Source organism: Megascapheus bottae, chromosome 30 (assembly GCF_031878675.1).
Source record: "Megascapheus bottae isolate mThoBot1 chromosome 30, mThoBot2.hap1, whole genome shotgun sequence".
Lineage (NCBI taxonomy): Eukaryota > Metazoa > Chordata > Mammalia > Rodentia > Geomyidae > Megascapheus > Megascapheus bottae.
Genome location: NC_143538.1, coordinates 967,349 through 987,359, shown reverse-complemented (window position 1 = coordinate 987,359; position 20,011 = coordinate 967,349). Strand labels below are relative to the sequence as shown.

Below are 20,011 nucleotides of genomic sequence, written 5' to 3'. Positions count from 1 at the left end.
GCTTCCTCACAACTACACACCTTTATCCTTTGACCTTTGAGTTCTGGGTATGTGCCCTGTGCTCATCAAATAATGTTCCCAAACCCAGGGTCCTTCAGATAGCTGAGAACCATACCCCAGCCACCTTCTTCCCGTCCACGGCCACAAGCGAACCAGCTCTGCAGCCATGAGATACCATCTCTGCCCAGCCCTCCTACTCCTCCTGAGCACATACATTCCTTTATATAGAGCGTTCTTTTTTAGGAACAGACAAGGTGGTCTGCTAAGTGGCTCGATTGCCACAGAAGAGGCAGGGAGCCCATGGCTCAAGTACAGACAGGGGCCTTGGACAGGACACAGGAAATCCTAATGTGGGAGGCAGCGCTGTCACCCCTGGAGGGGGCAGGACAGCCACGGGCTGCTGTGGGGGGCACGGGGAACCCTCCAGTGAGATGATGTCTGTCTGGTCCTCACAGAATCTCAAGGTGGCTGCCAGGTGAATAGCTCGAAGCAAAATGGAGTCAGACAAAAGCCGAGCTTTCCCCTGCTCTCAGCTCGTACGAGTACAGGACAAGTGAGGAGCCAGTGTTTTTCCAGCAATTGTTGAGTTGTGCAAACCCTGCTTAGACGTCTCCCTCCAAACACACTGATGTGTGTAAGCCAGCACGTCACATCCCTTTTTCCTGTTGGCAGCTCTGGGGCAGGCGCTGCAGAGCCGAGCCATGGGTTCGGGGCTTGGTTGTGCTTCTGGCTTTTGCCCTGGCACTCTTCTTGTGACAGGCATTCCCGCCATGTCTGGCTGGGCTGAGGACTCGCAAACCTGACACCCCAGTCCTGACCTGGCCTCCCTGTCGGAGGTGGGGGGTCAATCCCACTCTTCCCAGGCCCCTGAAGCAATACTCCAACCGCCCTCCCCTCCCCCAACTGCAGCTCTGACTGGGGCAGGACAGAGCCACGAGGACACTTCTTGTAGTCTGTGGCTCGTGGGGGTTGCTGTCTACTCTGCCTGGGCGTGGCATGCTCCACCTCATAAAAACCAGTGAAGGTAGCAGAGCGAAGTGGCTCACGCCTGTCATCCCAGCTACCCACGAGGCTGAGATCAGAGGATCATGGTTCAAAGCCAGTCAGGGCACTAAAGTCTGTGAGACTCTTATCTCCAATTCACCACCAGAAAACTAGAAGTGGGACGGTGGCTCAAGGGATAGCCTTGAGCTGAAGAGCTCAGGGACAGCGCCCAGGCCCAGAGTTCAAGCCCCACGACCAACAACAACAACAACAACAACAAAAAAAAAAAAAAAAAAAAAAAAAAGAAAGAAAGAAAGAAAGGAAAGGCTGTTAGGTGGTCCTGCCTGTAACCCCAGCCACTTCGGAGCAGATGGGAGGATTGGGGTTCAAGACCAGCCTAGGTTAAAAACTTTAAAAAAGGTCAGTAAATCGGGGCCGGGAGTTTGGCCTAGTGGTTAAAGTGCTTGCCTAGCACGCATGAAGACCTGGGTTCGATTCCTCAGTACCACATACATAGAAAAAAAAGCCAGAAGTGGTGCTGAGGCTCAAGTGGTAGAGCTCTAGCCTTGAGAAAGTCCAAGGACAGTGCTCAGGCCCTGAGCTCAAGCCCAAGACTGGCAAAAAAACAGTAAATCTATCTCAAAAAGCAAACTGGAGCCGGGAGTTTGGCTTAGTGGTAGAGTGCTTGCCTAGCATGCATGAAGACCCAGGTTCAATTCCTTGGTACCACATACATAGAAAAAAGCCAGAAGTGGTGCTGAGGCTCAAGTGGTAGAGCTCTAGTCTTGAGAAAGTCCAAGGAAAGTGCTCAGGCCCTGAGCTCAAGCCCCAGACTGGCCAAAAAAAAAAAAACCTACTCCCCTTTTCTGCTGTACACAGCTACGTCCTGTTTTATGAATAGCATACATCTCCATTTTATAGGAATGTGGGATAATTTCTCTTTGGGATATAATAAATAATGCTATCCTAAATATACCTGTGTATATGTTTGCATGTATATACATAGGCTTGTCTGTGATAGATATATAATACAGACATACAGACCTAGAGAGACATCGCTGTAAAGACATATAGACCGTGTCTCCCAGCACGTCTGGGTGCCCCTCACACTGAGTTCAGAGAATTCCAGAACTACAGACTTGAGTTTGGTCTGCTTTCCCAAGCCACTGGCAAACACGTATGAACACATGGAAATCCACTCCTATTTTCTTACCTTAAAAGAGAAGCAAAGCAAAATATATTCTATGCCTTCTTTTTCCTTTAGGATCTGAAGATCGCTGTGCAGAGGACTGTCAGGGTCCACCCTAGGAGAGCAAAACAAAAGCCAATTCAAACCAGGAGAGCGAGCAAATCTTCCTGAGGGACTCAAATTGAGGAGAGCTGCCAGAGGGAGGGAGAGAGGGGTTCATTTTAATAATCTGAGGATGATTTCCATAGAAACGAAGTCTAAATGGCTAAGCACCAGGGTCCACAGGTAGCAATGTGGGAAGAAAGGACACATGATTGTGGTGGTCCAGCTGGGAAGGTGCTTACTTGTGAAGTTTCACGTGCCAGTTGTACAAGCTGTCGTTTATGAGCTCCACTGAGTACATCCCTGTGAACACACAGACACGGGGGTCGCTCATCCTGTGGTCCTACAGCTATCACTCTGATATAAATAAATACATTCAGTAGGCAACAAGAGCTATAAATTTTCCTATTAAAAAGAAGAAAAAACAGCTAGGCACTGATGGCTCACGCCTGTAATCCTAGCTACTCAGGAGGCTGAGATCTGAGCATTGCTGTTCTGAGTCAGCCCAGCAGGAAAGTCCGTGAGAGTCTCATCTCCAATGAACCACCAGAAAACTACAAGTGGCGCTGTGGCTCACGTGGTAGAGAGCTAGCCCTGAGCTGAAGAGTTCAGGGACAGCGCCCAGGTATTAGCATTGAGTGAGAAAAAAACAGGCTATGCAAATCACGTGAAATTAAGACTTTCCTTCTATATCCTTTCTATAAAAGTGGAATCCTTCCACATAAATGGGACATCTTTTTGGTTTGTTTTGTTTTGTTTTTGCTAGTCCTGGGACTTGAACTCATAGCCTGGGCACTGCCCTTAGACCCGTTTTGCTCAAGGCTAGTGCTCTGCCACTTGAGCCACAGCGCCACTTCCAGCCTTTTCTGTGTATGTGGTACCGAAGAATCGAATCCAGGGCTTTGTGCATGCTAGGCAAGCATTTTACCACTAGGCTATGCTCCAGACCCCTGGGGATAGCTTTTTTTTAATGTCATTCTACTTACTTTATGGAAATACTGTAACAAATCCTCCCAAGTACATGGGTATTAATTTTTGCTAATAAAAATAACACTGAAACAACCAGTATTTAAATATTTATGACTACATCCCACTGCAAATTCAACAAGTTAACTTCTAATGAAAGGTTTTACAGTATTGAAATCTTATTGGGTAAGAAAGAACACTCAAGTCAACTTATGGAATATCAAAAATAAGAAAAATAATCCATCCTAGGAATATGACCTAGTAGTAGAGTTGCCTAGCCTGCATGAAGTCCTGGGTTCAATTCCTGTGTACTACAAACACAGAAAAAGCCAGAAGTGGTGCTGTGGCTCAAGTGGTAGAGAAAGCCCAAGGACAGTGCTCAGGCCCCGAGTTCAAATTCCAAGACTGGCAAAAGAAAAAAAGAAAAAGAAAAAGAAAGAGTAGTCCATCCCCTACAGTAAGCATTGATTACGTTTTTTTAAAATCAACTTAGCAGTACTTTTTCCCTTATACAATGAATTATACTCATCTTATTTCACAAAACAGCATTATTCATACTTTTGCCAGGAGATAAAAATCACAGACATTAAATCTCAATCAAAGGAAATGTGTGTGTTTATACATGTGTGTGTGTGTGTATACATATGAAAGAATGTAGGATATATAGTTGCAAATTTTTTTATTTTAAAAAAAGTCAAAAAACAGGAACTGGGGCTGTGGCTCAAGGAATAGGACAGTAGCCTTGAGCTGAAGAGCGCAGGGGCAGTGCGTAGGCCCAGAGTTCAAGCCCCATGACCTACCAAAAACAAAACAAAACAAAACAGAGAACTCATCTCATTCTATCTCATGTATCTTCTGGAACATTCTAATCCCTCCACAGTAAGAAAGAACACTATCAGGAGGGCAGGACAGCAAGCCAGGAGTAGACCCCGAGCTCCTTACCTGACTTGTAGCTCTGTGATCGGTATATGTCCCTGAGTTCTTTCATGAGTCTATCTGAAGCTTGCACTGAACCACACACTGCACCCTGAAACAGAGAACCTGCCATTTATATAGTCCAGAGTCAAGAATGGAAACAGTGAAGGCATCTGAACCTGTTATCAAGATCTTGTAAAACCAGATCCCTACTCAACATTAAGACAAAACAGGCCAGGCCCTGGTGCTATCGCCTGCCATCCTGGGTGGGGGTCATGGTTCAAAGCCAGTCTGGGCAAGAAAATCTGTGCGACCCTTATTTCCAAGAACCATTAAAAAACCAGAAATGGCGCTGTGGCTCAAAGTGGCAGAGCTCTAGCCTTGAGCTCAGAGCCGGAGCTCAGGCCCTCATCCAGATATGCTGCATGAGAAGATTTCTTTTGGTTCGGTGCGGGCAGGGTAAAGCCAAGAGCAGCTTCACAGAGAAGACGCTGAATCTGAACCCCTGGAGCCCATGGTCTGAGGCGAGGTGGGGAGGAGGGGAAGGGGGTGTGCCCGGAGGTCAGACGATCCACACACAGGGCACAGAGCAGCTGGCAGCAGACCAGTGTCCCCGTTAACCACAGCACTGAGCCCACCACCACGACGGGAATGGGGAAGGAGAACTGAGGTGGCACCATATTTTGGGTTGGATTTCAGGCAGGGTCCTGCTATAGCCCAGGCTAACCTGTAACCCATGATCCTCTCAGTTCAGCCTCCCAAGCGCTGAGATTACAGTGGGGACCATCAAGCCCAGCGGAGGCTGGTACCTCCCCCTTCCCACCCTGCCCCACCCTCCATACTGGCACCTGCCATCTTGCTTGGCTTGCTTGCTCACAGCTGGTGTTCTACCACCTGAGCCAGGCCTAGAGCCTGTTAGAGGTGGAGACTTGAGGGATTTCTGGCTGGCCTGGGAACATAATCCTCCTGCTTTCTAATCTACTGAGCAGCTACAGATTTCATGAAGTGCCCAATATTACACATAAACACAAACAGCTGGGTTCCAGAGTTTTACCCACTTACATTTAAGTGGTCTTGCCTTTGAGTTTTCCTAATTTTCTCTAATATTGCTAAATTTTCTTTTTCAATCCCTTCATCCTCTGCCATTTTCCCATTTATAAGTTCTTCCTTCATCTCGTAGTGATCCAAGTCTTCCACATCCTGCAAAAACAGTGACACCATTAGTGGATCCAAGTTACTTTTCTTCGGGACTTTTTTTTTTGCACCAGGACCTCTCCTTCAGTTGTTTCTACTCTCTAGTTGTGTATCTGAACTCTCTCAAGTGAGTCCTCTGAATCTGCTAAGTTAGTTTAAACATGGCTTCATATGCTGGGAATGAGGCCCGTAACAGCTCAGCCACTTTGGGGGAACCTGACCCCCCCCCACCCCAGCAAGAGAATCACCAGCACTCAGTGACCTGAGCTAAGAGTCATTTTAATAAGAGCATAGTGACTTTTCTCCACCTTCGGGCTCAGAGAGAGCAGCCCTGAGCTTCAGTAGGGCCCACAAAACCAGAGAGTAAGCAGCTAAGCTTGCCAGGTTCTTACATGACCCAGTGGTAGAGTGCTCGCCTAGCATGCACAAAGCTCTGAGCTCCATTCCTCAGTACCACATACACAGGAAAAGCCAGAAGTGGTGCTGTGGCTCACGTGATAAAGTGCTAGCCTTGAGAAAGCCCAAGGACAGTGCCCAGGCTCTGAGTTCAAGCCCCCACAACCGGCTCATTTATTTCACTGCATGTATTTATTGAGCTTTCTTTCTTCCTTTTCAATATTACTCAAGTCCTCTGCTGTCAATCACTGGTCCTTGTTTATTTATAAATTTAGTAAGATAAATTCATAAATTTCACTGAGATTTATATTGCTGGGGTCAAGATTTTGTGGAGACTTCAGTCACATGTGTCCTTTCAGTTGGTGATTTCTTGTGCATTACAGGACGCAGGCATACCTCAGTGCCTCCTCCCTGCTAGGCAAGCATCTGTCATAGTTTGGGGGCAAGCTGTCATTTCTGTTTTGATTCTGGCGCTATTCCTCCTTCTCTCACTTTAGAATCCAGTCTCTTCTGTAACACTGACTGGCACGATCCACAAAGAGAGAATCGCAGACAGTTCTAGTCCACCATCTTGCCTGACCTTAGTAACATTAACTTTGATACTTAGGGACAAAGGCTAGAAAAGGATCTGGAAAAAGTCCCTGAGAGGACATCCTCAGCACACCCCTCAGCACTCTCCTCACACTATTGGCTGCTCTTAAGCATACATAGGTCAATGCAGAAGTTCTGACAGTCCTAATTATTTCAAGTTCTTCTACTTCAACTCAGCTATTAAATGTAATGCTAATTATTAAGAACTCTCCTGCAAAATCAAACCCACAGAAGTCAGACAAAACAATTTGCTCAAAGCATTATCATTAATTAGAGGTAGAATCAGAATTTAGAAATCACCTATCTTTCTAAATACATGATGTTATCCATTCATTCTTCCATGTCACACCAATTTACAAGGAGATCAGAAAGCTGGGCACTGGAGGCTGATATTCAAGGATCGTGATTTTAAGCCAGGCCAAACAGGAAAATCCATGAGACACTTACTCACTAATAAACTACTAAGAAAAAGCCAGAAGTAGCCCTGTGGCTCAAGGCCCAGGCCTTGCTAATACTGGCAAAAAGGCGATATCTATGAAAGGTGGTTCTTACATAAATACCTACTTCCACCATCTCTTCCTCCTCCTCCTCTTCTGAGGTCACCTCTTCCGTTGCTCCATTCTGAGACAGGAAACAAAAAATTACCACGTATGCTATGTATGCCAAAGAGTACACACAAAACCTGCTCTCAAAGCTTCAAGGACAAACTGTCAACCAATTCACAACAGCTCCACTGACAGCTTATTAAAAGTTGAACATTTCTTTTTAAATCCAGATAACATTTATCAGCTTCTTAAAAAAGAATCCATTCTGGTTTTATTGTTATTGGTTTGTTGTTGTGTGTGTGTGCCAGTCCTAGTGCTTGAACTCAGGGTCTGGACACTCTACCACTTGAACCACACAGCTCTACTTCTGGCTTTTTGGTGTTTAATTGGAAATAAGCTTCACGGCCTTTCCTGACCCAGCTGGCTTTGAATGACAATCCTTAGATCTCAGCCTCCTGAGTATCTAGGATTACCAATCTGAGCCACTGGTGCTTGGCAAGAATTCATTCTAAATAATTCAATGTAGGGCCGGGAGTGTGGCCTACTGGTAGAGTGCTTGCCTAGCATGCATGAAGACTGGGGTTTGATTCCTTGGTACCACATACACAGAAAAAGCCAGAAATGGTGCTGTGACTTAAATGGTAGAGTGGTAGCCTTGCAAAAACCCAAGGCCCTGAGTTCAAGGCCCAGGACTGGCAAAAAATAATAATAATAATAATGATTCAATGTAATAGAGGTCTAAGGAATAAACACAACTAGTTATATATTAAGAAAGGTAAAATATGTTTCAATTTTTTATATGAAAATTTTACTTATGAGTATATAATTGTTTCTAATGAATACTCCAACTGATTCCTAAAGTGTCAACCTTTTTGACTTGAAATGTATTAACCTGTATATAAATTCAATTAACTTACATTTTAAAAGCTCAGACATTTAATAAAGGAACAGAAACTCTGTAAAAGTAAATATAATGAAAATATGCTGGGTGCTGGTAGCTCATATCTCAGGAGGCTGAGATCTGAGGATCACAGGTCAAAGTCAGTCCCTACAGAGTCCGGGAAACTCTTATCTCCAATTAACCAGCAAAAAGATAGAAGTGAAGCTGTGATTCAAGTCGTAGAGCACTAGCCTTGAAAGAAAAAGCTCCCTCCTCCCCAAAAGAGTTGAAAATAATCATCACATTCAAGAGTCAATTTTCTTTTTTCTTTCTTCTTTATTTTTTGCCAATCCTGGACCTTGAACTCAGAGTCTAGGCACTGTTCCTGGGCTTTCTCAAGGCTAGAAGTCTACCACTTGAGCCACAGCATCATGTTAGGCTTTTTTTTTTTTTGTACCATGTATGTGGTACCAAGGAATTGAACCCAGGTCTTTGTGCATGGTAGGCAGGCGCTCTACCATTAGGCCACATTCCCAGCCCTCAATTTTTTGAAAACATATTATTTAATATATGTCTCTATAAAGCACAATGCACTGCTGATTTACAAATAATGTCAGTGGACTTTTCAGTGGAAAAGGCTTTCGTGTCCAGGCTTAGTAAAGTTCCAAAAGACAAGCTCTCCAGGAAAAGGCACATAAACATGTCTCTAACCACAAATGTGGCTTTGATAGGGATCTTGAATATTTCAAAGATCTAGAAACAAAATTAAGCCAACCAAGATCTCAGCAGTGCACAGGCATCTGATCTTAGGATACTATGACATGGGAGATTCTTAAGAAAGCCATGGAGCACTGCCTAGTAGTCGAGTACTTGCCTAGCATGCATAAAACTCTGGGTTCAGTTCCTTGGTACCATACAATAACAAAAAGCCAGGAAGGTGCTGTGGCTCAAGTGGCAGAGTACTAGCCTTGAGCAAAAAATGTCCAAGGACAGTGCCCAGACCCTGAGTTCAAGCCCCAGGACTGGCAAAAAAAAAAAAAAGGAAACCCATGATTTGGGATTGGTGGGCCAGGTGCACACACCGGTGCAATGTAAGGGCCTAATGGTTGTGAACTCGCAGCTCCTTATTCCTCACCCAGAACCCAGTGAGCACAGGAAGGAGGATGAGGGGATGCTCTCATTCCCCCAAGGGTTTGGTACCAACAACTCACCCTAAAGGTCCCTAGCACAAGTGGTCTGAGGCCAGCCTAGGTAAGGCTGTGAGACTCTTGTCTCCAATGAACCCCAAAAAGCCAGAAGCGGAGCTGCGGCTCAAGTGGTAGAGTACTAGCCTTGAGCAGGGACAGCTCCCAGGGCCAGAGTTCAAGCCCAGAACTGGATGGACGGACCGACGGATGGACACACACGCATGGATGGACACACGGACACACACACACACACACACACACACACACACACACACACACACACACACACACACACACACACACACACACACACACACACACACACACACACACACACACACACACACACACACACACACCAGCAAGCTAAATGGCTCACAGCTGTAATCCTAGCTACTCAGGATGCTGAGATCTGAGGACCATAGTTCAAAGCCAGCCAAGCAGGCATATCTAAGAGACTTTATCTCCAATTAGCCACCAAAAAAAGAAAATAAATTATAGTCTTAAGAGAAGTAAAAAGAAATCCCAAAATAAACCATTAATATTCCCATTCTAATGATGTTCACTATAGGAATAAAAGGATGATTCAAATGAGGTCATTCTGTCAGGTAACTCAGAATTTAGATTCTATATCCATATAAGATGGTAGGCACAGTCTATAATGAACAACCAGGTACCCAACACACACACACACACACACACGAAATGTAATTCACAGGAAAATTGACACAGTTAGAGGATATCATGCTGAACGAGACCAGCCAAGCTCAAAAAACAAAGCATTGGGGCTGGGAACATGGCCTAGTGGCAGAGTACTTGCCTAGCACACATGAAACCCTGGGTTCAATTCCTCGGTGCCACATCCACAGAAAAAGCCAGAAATGGTGCTGTGGCTCAGACGGCAGAGTGCCAGCCTTGAGCAAAAAGTGTGAAGGACAGTGCCTAGGCCCTGAGGTCAAGCCCCAGGACATACAAATCTAAGGGACTACTTAAGAAATCAAGAGTGGAGGGGAAAAAAATGTGAATAATTCTGAAATACACTTTGAAAGGGGATAAATATTACTCAATAGATTATTTCCAACTATGAAAACTGAACAATGAAATAAAATTTCCTTTTGTATTGCCAACATTAGAAAAAAAAAAGGGGGGGGGGAGATGGAGGGTGGCTGGGTGCAACAACAGTAACCCTAGCCGACCAGAAGTCTGAGGTCTGAGGCCAGCCCAGAGCCCAGGCAGGGCTGGGAGACTCTCATCTCCAGTGAACCCCAAAAAGTGGAGCTACAGCTCAAGTGGTACAGTACTAATCTTGAACAAAAATCAGGGATAGATCCCAGGCCTAGAACCAGCCACAAAAAAAAAATGAAACAACAACAAAAAAAAACCAGCAAGGTAAGTGGTGGCTAAGCCGTCACTTTAGCGATGGGCGCTGAGGCACAGCAGCTAGGCGCCACCTAACCACAGAAGCAAACAACAAAGCAGGATAAAACGTGAACCCTCTGCTGCCTGCACTGGCTATCTCAGAAGCTGGAGCCCCAAGAGCACACTAGCTCCCTTACTTTCTCTGGCTTTTGCTTGGCATATGCTCAGACAACGTGAGAAATGAGCTCTAAGCCAAGAATCCAGGAAACAATGGATTCCCCTCTGGGACCAGACAAGAGAAACCGTGGGGTGACGGCTCCGAGGCCCACCTTACCAAGATCAGTTCAGAAGGGCCAGTGGGTGCAGAAGAGAGGGACTGCAGAAAGAGATCAAATGTAATTCTTAGTTTCTCCAAACCAAGAATTACACAGGAAGACACTGTAACGGGAAGTATGATAAGAAAGGTGTTTGAGGCAGGCATATGTGTGGAGATGGTGCCAGAGCTAAATCCTCAGGGAATGGAGGGAAAGTCAATACACCAGGCCTGAAAAGGCAAACCAAGAACCCGGGGCCAGGGGAGGAGCTGGGGACATTCTTGATGCTTGGGGTACCACATTTGGGGCAGACATTCTTCAGGCAGAATAAGTAAGGGTGAGGAACTTTTACAGAAATCAGGAACACAATCAAAAGCAACACAGAGAACGGTGAGGGGGGGGCAGGGGCTCTCGCAGAAATAGAGGCAGCTCCAAAGAATGGGAAAGGTATTTTTAGTGCCCATGATAAAACAAAGCAACTCCATGGGCACACACAACCCTCGCTTGTCTACATGAAGTTGGTTAAGCATTGGAAGAAAAATCATAGTATCAGTTGAGACAATGCATCTGAAATGGTGAACACTGGAGGAGCGTTACTTTACCTGACCCGTGGGGAGTGGCTGATCTAGCATGTCAACATCCAGGTGTTTAGGAAGGTTATATAATCTGCAGAGTTCACAGAGTAACCACTTCAACTGCTGACGAAGCTACAAAACATTTCAGTAAATAAGCATTGTGTTAAAAGGAGCCTTAGATGACACTAAATAACGCTACAACTACTGCATCAATCGAGAAGAATCTGAGAACCCTTGTTCCTGCTCAACTGAGGCCTATGGGGACAATAAGTCTTTAAATGTATTTTCAAGGACTGCTAAATATAAGAAAATACTACTTAAAAGAGGCAGGTGCTGGAGCTAATGTCTGAGTGGGTAGCTACTCAGGAGGCTGAGATGTGAGGAGCATAGTTCAAAGCCAGCCTTTGAGTCTATATGACTCTTTTTTTTTTTTTTTTTGCCAGTCCTGGGCTTGAGCTCAGGGCCTGAGCACTGTCCTTGGACTTTCTCAAGGCTAGAGCTCTACCACTTGAGCCTCAGCACCACTTCCGGCTTTTTTCTATGTATGTGGTACTGAGGAATCGAACCTGGGTCCTTGTGCATGCTTAGGCAAGCACTCTACCACTAGGCCAAACTCCCGGCCCCTATATGACTCTTATGTCCAATAAACTTCCCAAAAAAGTCGGACGTGGAGCTGTGGCTCAAGTGGTTAAATCATTAGCTTGAGGAAAAGAGCTAAGGGACAGTACCCAGGCTGAGTTCAAACCCAAGACTGGTACCAAAACAAAACACCAACGTGCAATGCATGGACTATAAACCCTACAACTGACCCCTGGCAAAACCACAGCAACAGAAGGGCCAAGGGAGGGTGCCGCAGACACCGTCCAACTTCTACCCACCACCCTCTGTTCCTAGAAAGTCATCTCGGACAAGAGACCCTCGCACAGCAGAGTAAGCTAACAAAACAACCGGTGGTACTGTGGGTGTAGATTATAAAATCCCAATGACACGGTGGTGTTCATTCAAAAGAACAACAGCACGTGTGGCCCCACAGAGCCGAGCCTGGGAATATGGAGGAGCTGGGGTGCCCTGTCCATAAAACCAAAACGTTACCACCTGCCCAGAGTGACTGGTACAGACTCCAGCAAACTTCCCACCTATCCAAAACACCCACCAGAGGAACTGGCAGGAATAGCAACCTTCTTGAAGGTGTTTCCATTTCTGGATCCACAATATTTCGTAAGTGTGTTTACTATAAGCAAGTAAGCAAGGTAAACTTGTGTGCACAAGTATGCTCTTCCCTGTTTAAAATTATTTTCAATTTGCAAGTGTAACCAGGGACGTTTAAGAAGAATGATCCATATTCCAAGCCGCAAACTGCAGCTTACTTCCCTTAGCTAGGAGCCATTTTCCTGGGTGTCTCTGGGCAAGAAAAGATGATGAGGAGGGAGGAAGAAGACAGACCTAGGATTAGAACTGACAAAAAAGCAAGCAGGAATGAGGAAGGCGAAAGCGGAAGTTAGGATCACACAAAAATCCACTGGCTTGAGAGGAGGAAAAAAACCCTCGCTAGAATGGCTACCCACTCAACTATTTCATGTTGAGGACATAACACAGCTGGGCCTGGGTGATGAGGGACACAACCTGGCACAGAGACACCCCACTAGGGAGGGGCTAGAGGCCTATAGCAGAAAGCAGTATGGCAAGGCCAAATGGAGTACCTCTTCTAGAAAATTCAGCTTTACCCGCCCCCAAAACACATAGTTAGATAAATAAATGCATAAATACATAAATAAGTGTGTCTGAGAGATGGGGACAAGACCCAAGACCAAAGGGAAGGGCTTAAGAACGATTCACAAGCCAGATAGACAGGTCTTCAAAACTTACTGGTTCTGTAGTTCAGAAACAGAGCTATAAAAAAAGAAGTCGGGGTTAGGCACAGACAGGCGAGCAGCCTTGCCTGTCCTACTCACAATCACAAAAATAAGGGGCACAGGCAGAATGTCGGCTGCAATGTCACTATTTCACACAGTGAGATTCCTGTCTACAGGGGATAGACAGGTGAATGAACAGGTCTGAGACGGGGCTGATGTAGGCCTGGGTCATGGAGATGAGACAGAGAAACACAGGATGAGAAAGGAAGAAAGAGGCGGGCAAAGGTGGAACTCAAAGGTGGCTAAGGCAAGCAGGAAGAGAAGAAGCAGAGCCTGGCCCAGTGGAGCCCAAGGACAGCCGGATCCCAGAGGCCGCTTCCTGTCCTTCTACCCACCCACAGCACAGAGCCGCACATGGAAGCCAACCCGTATTTTTAAGTATTTTCTGTGTCTTCCTATAGGAAAGTACAGATAAACCAGCACACACGTACAGGGACCTGATCACCCACCACGGTCTGTGCTCTGCTTCCACCTGCACACCTTGGATCTCTACAAAGATGGGCTGCATGCTTTTCACCATGAACTTTTCTACCTAACCATTATTTGTATTCAACCAAGGCTTTACTGGTGAGCCCTTAATAAGAAATGTCCCAGCAAGGGAACACTTGACTATGACAAGGCTCCAGAGGGTGCTGGCAGGGACTAGAAAGGAACCACTGGACAGGACAACGCCAAGATCCATTGTAGTCCAACAGGAAGGCAACATCCATGAGTGACCCAGCTTATCCTAGAAGATAAGACTATGAGGCACTGTGGGAATGAAAGATGAGCTGACTTTTCCTCCATGTAAATCCACTTTTTAAAAAACTGAATTGGGGGCAGGAGTGTGGCCTAGTGGTCGAGTGCTCGCCTAGCATGCCCGAAGACCTGGGTTTGATTCTTTGGTACCACATACATAGAAAAAAGCTGGAAGTGGTGCTGTGGCTCAAGTGGTAGAGCTCTAGCCTTGAGAAAACCCAAGGACAGGGCTCAGGCCCTGAGCTCAAGCCCAGGACTAGCATAAAAAAATATTTTTTTTAATTAATTTAATTATACATCCTACTTAAATTTCATGAGACTGTCCGATGGCGCGTTCCATGCACTGGAAGGTGACCCCATCCTTTTGCTTTTACAACCTGGCATCACTGTCGCCAGAGACCCCTTTCTCAGAGGGGCAGGAGGGCAGGCTGAGGGTGCCCACGCCCTGCCTCCCCTGCTGAGATGCAATTATGGTTCCTGAGTATCCAACTTTCATCTTTTACTTTCGTGCAGCCTTAAAAACACAATCTTCCAGGGCTGAGAGTGTGGCCTACTGGTAGAGCACTCACTTAGCATGCATGAAGCCCTGGGTTTGATTCCTCAGTACCACATACACAGAAAAAGCCAGAAGTAGTGCTGTGGTTCAAGTGGTAGAGTGCTAGCCTTGAGCAAAAAGTATCCAAGGACAGTGTCCAGGCCCTGAGCTCAAGCCCCAGGACTGGTAAAAAAAAATAAATAAATAAATAAATGACTATCGGGATAGGAATATGGCTCAATGTTAGTGCTTGCCTAGCATGCTAGTCCTGGGACTTGAACTCAGGGCTGGGGCCCTGTGTATTATACTTCAGCTTTTTGACAGCAGATTGGAGATCTTTTTTGGCCCAGGCTGGCTTCCAGTCGTGATCCTCAGGGCTCAGCTTCCTGAGTTGCTAGGGTTACTGGTGTGAGCAGCAGTGCCCGGTGCCTGTTTATCACTCTGCTTGCTCTTCTTTAAAGAGCTGGGATGGCGCAGTGATAGACTCGTCTGAAGTGTTCATAATGGAGCCACTTCCAGAACCACTAAAAAAGTGATTTTTTTTTTCCAATGGTTCCTGGAGTTTCACAATCACACTACCTTCAAATCAAATGATTTTTTTCTTGGTAGGGACTTTATGACTTGATGGGAAATAACATAATGCTAACATTAAAAAAAACTATTAAGCTATATAAAACATAACCAGAACTATTCAAACATACATAAGGATATGTATTTCATTAGCAAAGGGGGGGGAAAGGCAGACAATAGCCAACAAAGGTCAAATAAGGCAGAAAAATCATGGGAGATTTCAACTTTCTGTTTTGTCTCATTTTACTAGCTTTTTCACAGTTTATTCACAAAGAAATATTTTTCCATGTCCATAAAGTGGGAAGACACATACCTTTTCACAGTAACCTCTTCTTACACTAGTTTTACATTCTCCAATTTTATTTACCCAAGGCCCAAATATGTTAAATGGAAAACTTCAATCCTCAGATCTCAGCCACCTCTGTAGCTGGGGTTATAGGTGTCAGCCACAGGCACCCAGCTTAAATAGCTGTTGTTACAACATATTGCTATAATTTCTTTCTCTCTTTTGTGAGAAATTGAGCTCAGGGCCCTGCACTTACTGGATAAATACTATATACCACTTGGGCCACACTTTTTCTATTTTCTATTTTATTACTAGTTGTGGTTAATCTCTTACTGAACCTAATTTATAAACTAAACTACCCCCTGCATCACCTGATGCTGCACCACTGCCTCGCTCACACTGCCTCCCACCCCCGCTCACAGGCTCTGCAGAAATGCTTGCCTGGCTTAATGGTCAGAATGCAGGGGAAAAGAAAGCCCTAATTCCCTAATCTATATTAAGGTTATACGTGTGTCTGTGTGTAATGTGTGAATCTATGAAAGAGAAAGAGAGAGAGGAGAGACACCAGGTTGTAGGCAGAATTTCAAGAACTTTAAAACAAACAAATGACTAGTTTTCAACCCTTCTAAGTTTATACTACCTCTTAACACTTAATTTCTATATAAAACAAGAAAGGGGGAAAAATAGCTTGGCTTATTTTCTTACCGAATTGTTGTTCTTGTTATCTTCTAGATGTTCCAAAACTGATGTTAGATTTGGGTCATCAGAGTCCACAAACCATATCGGGGAAGAAGATGGGTAAGATTCCTGTTACAGAGACAGAAACATTAAAACACACTGTCACACACACACACACACCAATCTGGATGCACAGTTAAACCATGCCACTAAGTAGCAAGGTAAGTATGGAACTCAGTTAAGATGTATCAGTGGATATAAAAGTAACAAAATAAAACTCATGGAGGGAGAAACCAAATTCCCTTATAGACTTTCAAAAATAAACCTGCTGGGGCCGGGAGTTTGGCCTAGTGGTTAAAGTGCTTGCCTAGCATGCATGAAGACCCGGGTTCAATTCCTTGGTACCACATACATAGAAAAAAAAAGCCAGAAGTGGTGCTAAGGCTCAAGTGGTAGAGCTCTAGCCTTGAGAAAGTCCAAGGACAGTGCTCAGGCCCTGAGCTCAAGCCCAGGACTGGCAAAAATAAATAAATAAATAAAGCTGCTGCCAGGCTCTGGCAGGATTATAGGGCTTCGCCTATAATCCTAATCAGGAGGCTGAGATTAGAGGACCTGGGTTTGAGGTCCATTTGGACAGGAAAGTCTGTGAGACTCTTATCTCCAATTAAGCACCACCAGCAAAAAGCCAGAAGTAGAGCTGCACTCAGGTGGTAGAGCATTGGCTTAAACAAAAAAAACTCACTGACTGTGGCAATGGCCCTGAGTTCAAGCCTCAGAACCAGCACCAAATTTATTTATTTACTTATTTTTAAGCTACTCTGAGATAAGTGTTTTCCTCCACTAGAAACATGTCATGAACCAGGTAGCATACCTATAATTAACACTGAGGCAGATCATGAGTACAAGCTAGCTTGGAACAGCACAGGAAGACCTTGTCTCACATAGGCAAAGTATATATACATTCTACTTAATTAATATTCCTAAGAACTTCCTATGCCTCCTGTAATTTATATATTTTTTTGCCTTTGCTTTGTGCTCTGAGTCACCCGTAGGCTAGGCTGCCGTGAGCTCCCTCTGCTCCCAGGGGCTGGGGTGACAGCTGTGCACCGCTACACTTGGCGATCAGAGTGTAACAGCTAAAGAGAAGAGACTGAGGAAGTGTCTGCCACTTCAACGCATCAAGTGCCAGAAGAATAACAGACAGATGCCGGGCTGGCCTCGGTCCACATGCAGCCTTTCATCTCCTGCTTTCAGTGGCTCCCTGATGAAGGCAGCAGCCTGGGCCTCGAGACACATTACCTCCGCCTATGGAAAGGAACCGAAAAAAGGCCTCTGGCCCATCAGAGCTCACTGGAAGTCCACAGATGAGGCCAGCACCCTGCCAACAACCGTGTGACAAGCCCAGAGGCAGCCTCTCCCTGCCCAACCTTGAAATGGCTACAGCCTCCCCCACCACTCCACCACAGGTGAATCTGTGATTCCTGACCACAGAAACCCATTTCTTGAAGGTGTGAGATTTATCTGTTACAGACAGAAAGCGAGTGTGTGTATGCTGGTCCTGGGACTTGAACTCAGGGCCAGGATACTGTCTGAACTTTGCCTTGAGCAAAAATAACCATAGCACCATTTCTGGCTTCTTGCTAGTTAACTGGAGATAAGAGTCTCACAGACTCTTTCTGCTTGGGCTGGCTTTGAACCATGGTCCTCAGATCTCAGCCTCCTGAGTAGCTAGGGTGACAGATGCATTGCAAGTATATATGAAAACAGAAGCAAGACTCTCAGTGAAAGCTGCTGCTCAGCAGGGGATGGCAGGAGATAAAGACTCTAAAGGGAGAAAGCTGGCAGGAAGGGCCTGGGCTCACAAGGAAGGGAAAAGCATGAGTACAGTTCACACAGATTATCTGCAAACTATGAATCTAGAACAATGCCAGCTATTGACGTGGAGAGGGGTGAGGCTGTGTGAAATTTCTGGGAAACGTGTGGAAGTGCTGCACAACTGATTCAGCTATAAAGAAGAATGTCTATGTTCAAGCACCAAAAGTTATTTTTTGTTAATGCTGCTACTTAAATGTATCTTCTTAACACTGCACTGAAAAACACAGGAAGCTTAACAGAACTGCTCCCACAGAAAACTGGACCAAAAAAAACCACGTGTGTGACAAGACACAGGGTTCACCTTGACCTCACTCTTGGAATATCGTTCTTATCTGGGAAGAGAGTAACAACTGTTCCATGTTGGGGTTTTGACAGGTATTTTCACAAGAAGGAATCAGGAGTGCCGGGAGTTTGGCCTAGTGGTAGAGTGCTTGCCTAGCATGCACAAAGACCAGGGTTCAATTCTTCAGGTCCACATACATAGAAAAGCCAGAAGTGGTGCTGGGACTCACGTGGTAGAGCTCTAGCATTCAGAAAACCCAAGGAAAATGCTCAAGCCTTGAGGTTCAAGCCTCAAGACTGGCAAAAAAAAAAAAAAAAAAAAGGAATTTTAGAACCCTTGTGTCTGTATGAGCATGAGGCTACCCAAAGGTACCCCACGAGACTGCTCATGAACACATTTGGATGTATACAGTGAAATTTATCAACATTTACAAGAACACAGTGACCAGTATTTCCCAAATGACCAATGCATGATGTTTACTATGATTCTAAACAAGAACCAAAGATCTCAACTTCAAGGAAGATCATTTTGTAGAAAAGCAAAACATTACAATTTACATTTTATGTAATATGTAATTTACAGTTACATAACATGGCTCTTCAATTATTTCTTTTTCCAGATTTGGGTCACTTTTTTTTTTTTTTACACTAAAACAGCATGTCACACAACATACTGAATGCAGGAAGTGAAAGACAGAGCAGACACCAAATAAATCCAGAAAATATGTATCACTGTGCATACAGAAACATTTATAGTGGCAATGTAATGGATTTATAATGTGTTAAGTATTCGTTTAAACAGCCACCAGAAAGAAAAGCATCTACTCTCAACACTTTCTTGGTGTTCCTAGGACCTGAACCATGCCTTAGTCCTCCTCACTTCTATTTTTTGGATAAGGTCTTGGTTTTTGCCCAAGGCAGGCCTTGGGGCCCAGTCCTCCTACTTCTGCCTCCCTTGAAATGGGAGTCATAGGAGCCACAGCTCTCACCCAGTCTGTTGAGATACTGACTCACTGACATTTGTTTTACCCTGGAGTTGGCCTTAGACGGCAATCTCCCCACTTCCCACCAGGTAACTGGGGTTCCAGGCCGGAGCTCCCATGCCCAGCCCTTTTAAATACCATTTTAAGCATGTAAAGGAGTAAACCCCAGAAACATCAGGACCTGCTGACTTTCCCACTTCTTGCCTGGTACCCCAAACTTCTCCCTGGGAAGAACTATTCAGTCACCATTTATATTAACCTATATGGCTCCCCTGGGCGCCTGTGCTACTCTTCTCCCTTCACAGAAAACCTGAACAAAAGTCGGGCACCAATGGCACACGCCTGTAATCCTAGCTACTCAGGAGGCTGAGATCTGAGGATCATGATAGGAACTGTCTTCCAGAATGACCTTTAGAAGATATAGCAGACCGCTGTCACAAAGGTCTCAGGACAAGACAGCCCCATAATTACCCTTCAGCAATGCTTTCCCTTAGCAGAGATTACTTAAACTTAAGAAGCCTAACTTCCGCCGGCTGGCCCAGGTATTTCTCTATCATGCTTATTCAAAACCACCATCCCGCTGGGCACTGGGGGGCTCGTGCTTATAATCCTAGCTATGCAGACTGAGATCTGAGGACTGTGGATCAGGTAGAAAAGCCCATGCGACTCCTATCTGCAATTAACCACCAAAAAGCTAGAAGTAGAGCCTTGGGGGGAGGGGGGGAGAAAAGAAAAAAAAAACGCTCAGGGACAGTGCCCAGGCCTTGAGTTCAAGCTCCAGGACCTGTGCGTGCGCGCGCATGCACACATGCACACGGGCACGCACACACACACACCATGCATACAGGGAAAGTGAAGTCTCCTCTCTCAAAGGGCATAAAGGTAGGGTGAGGGCAGGGCAGGACTGGACTGGAGGAGTCTCACTCTTCACTGGTCAGACAGCTCAAGACACTA

At 45.4% G+C, this 20,011-nt stretch overlaps 1 protein-coding gene across 2 annotated transcripts in view; it reads right to left on the bottom strand.

Moving 5' to 3' along the window:
* The window catches only part of Ube2q2 (ubiquitin conjugating enzyme E2 Q2), a 32,888-nt gene that overhangs the window by 8,226 nt on the left and 4,651 nt on the right, over positions 1-20,011 (bottom strand). Inside the window, exons 2-8 of one of the 2 annotated variants that reach the window (XM_090321622.1) lie at positions 15,945-16,046; positions 11,225-11,329; positions 6,902-6,958; positions 5,219-5,356; positions 4,184-4,268; positions 2,518-2,578; positions 2,198-2,288 (exon numbers count right to left, since the gene is read on the bottom strand). In XM_090321622.1, the coding sequence (XP_090177748.1) occupies positions 2,198-2,288; positions 2,518-2,578; positions 4,184-4,268; positions 5,219-5,356; positions 6,902-6,958; positions 11,225-11,329; positions 15,945-16,046 (639 nt within the window). The remainder of the gene's footprint in view (positions 1-2,197; positions 2,289-2,517; positions 2,579-4,183; positions 4,269-5,218; positions 5,357-6,901; positions 6,959-11,224; positions 11,330-15,944; positions 16,047-20,011) is intronic. The other variant, XM_090321621.1, reaches the window with a different exon arrangement.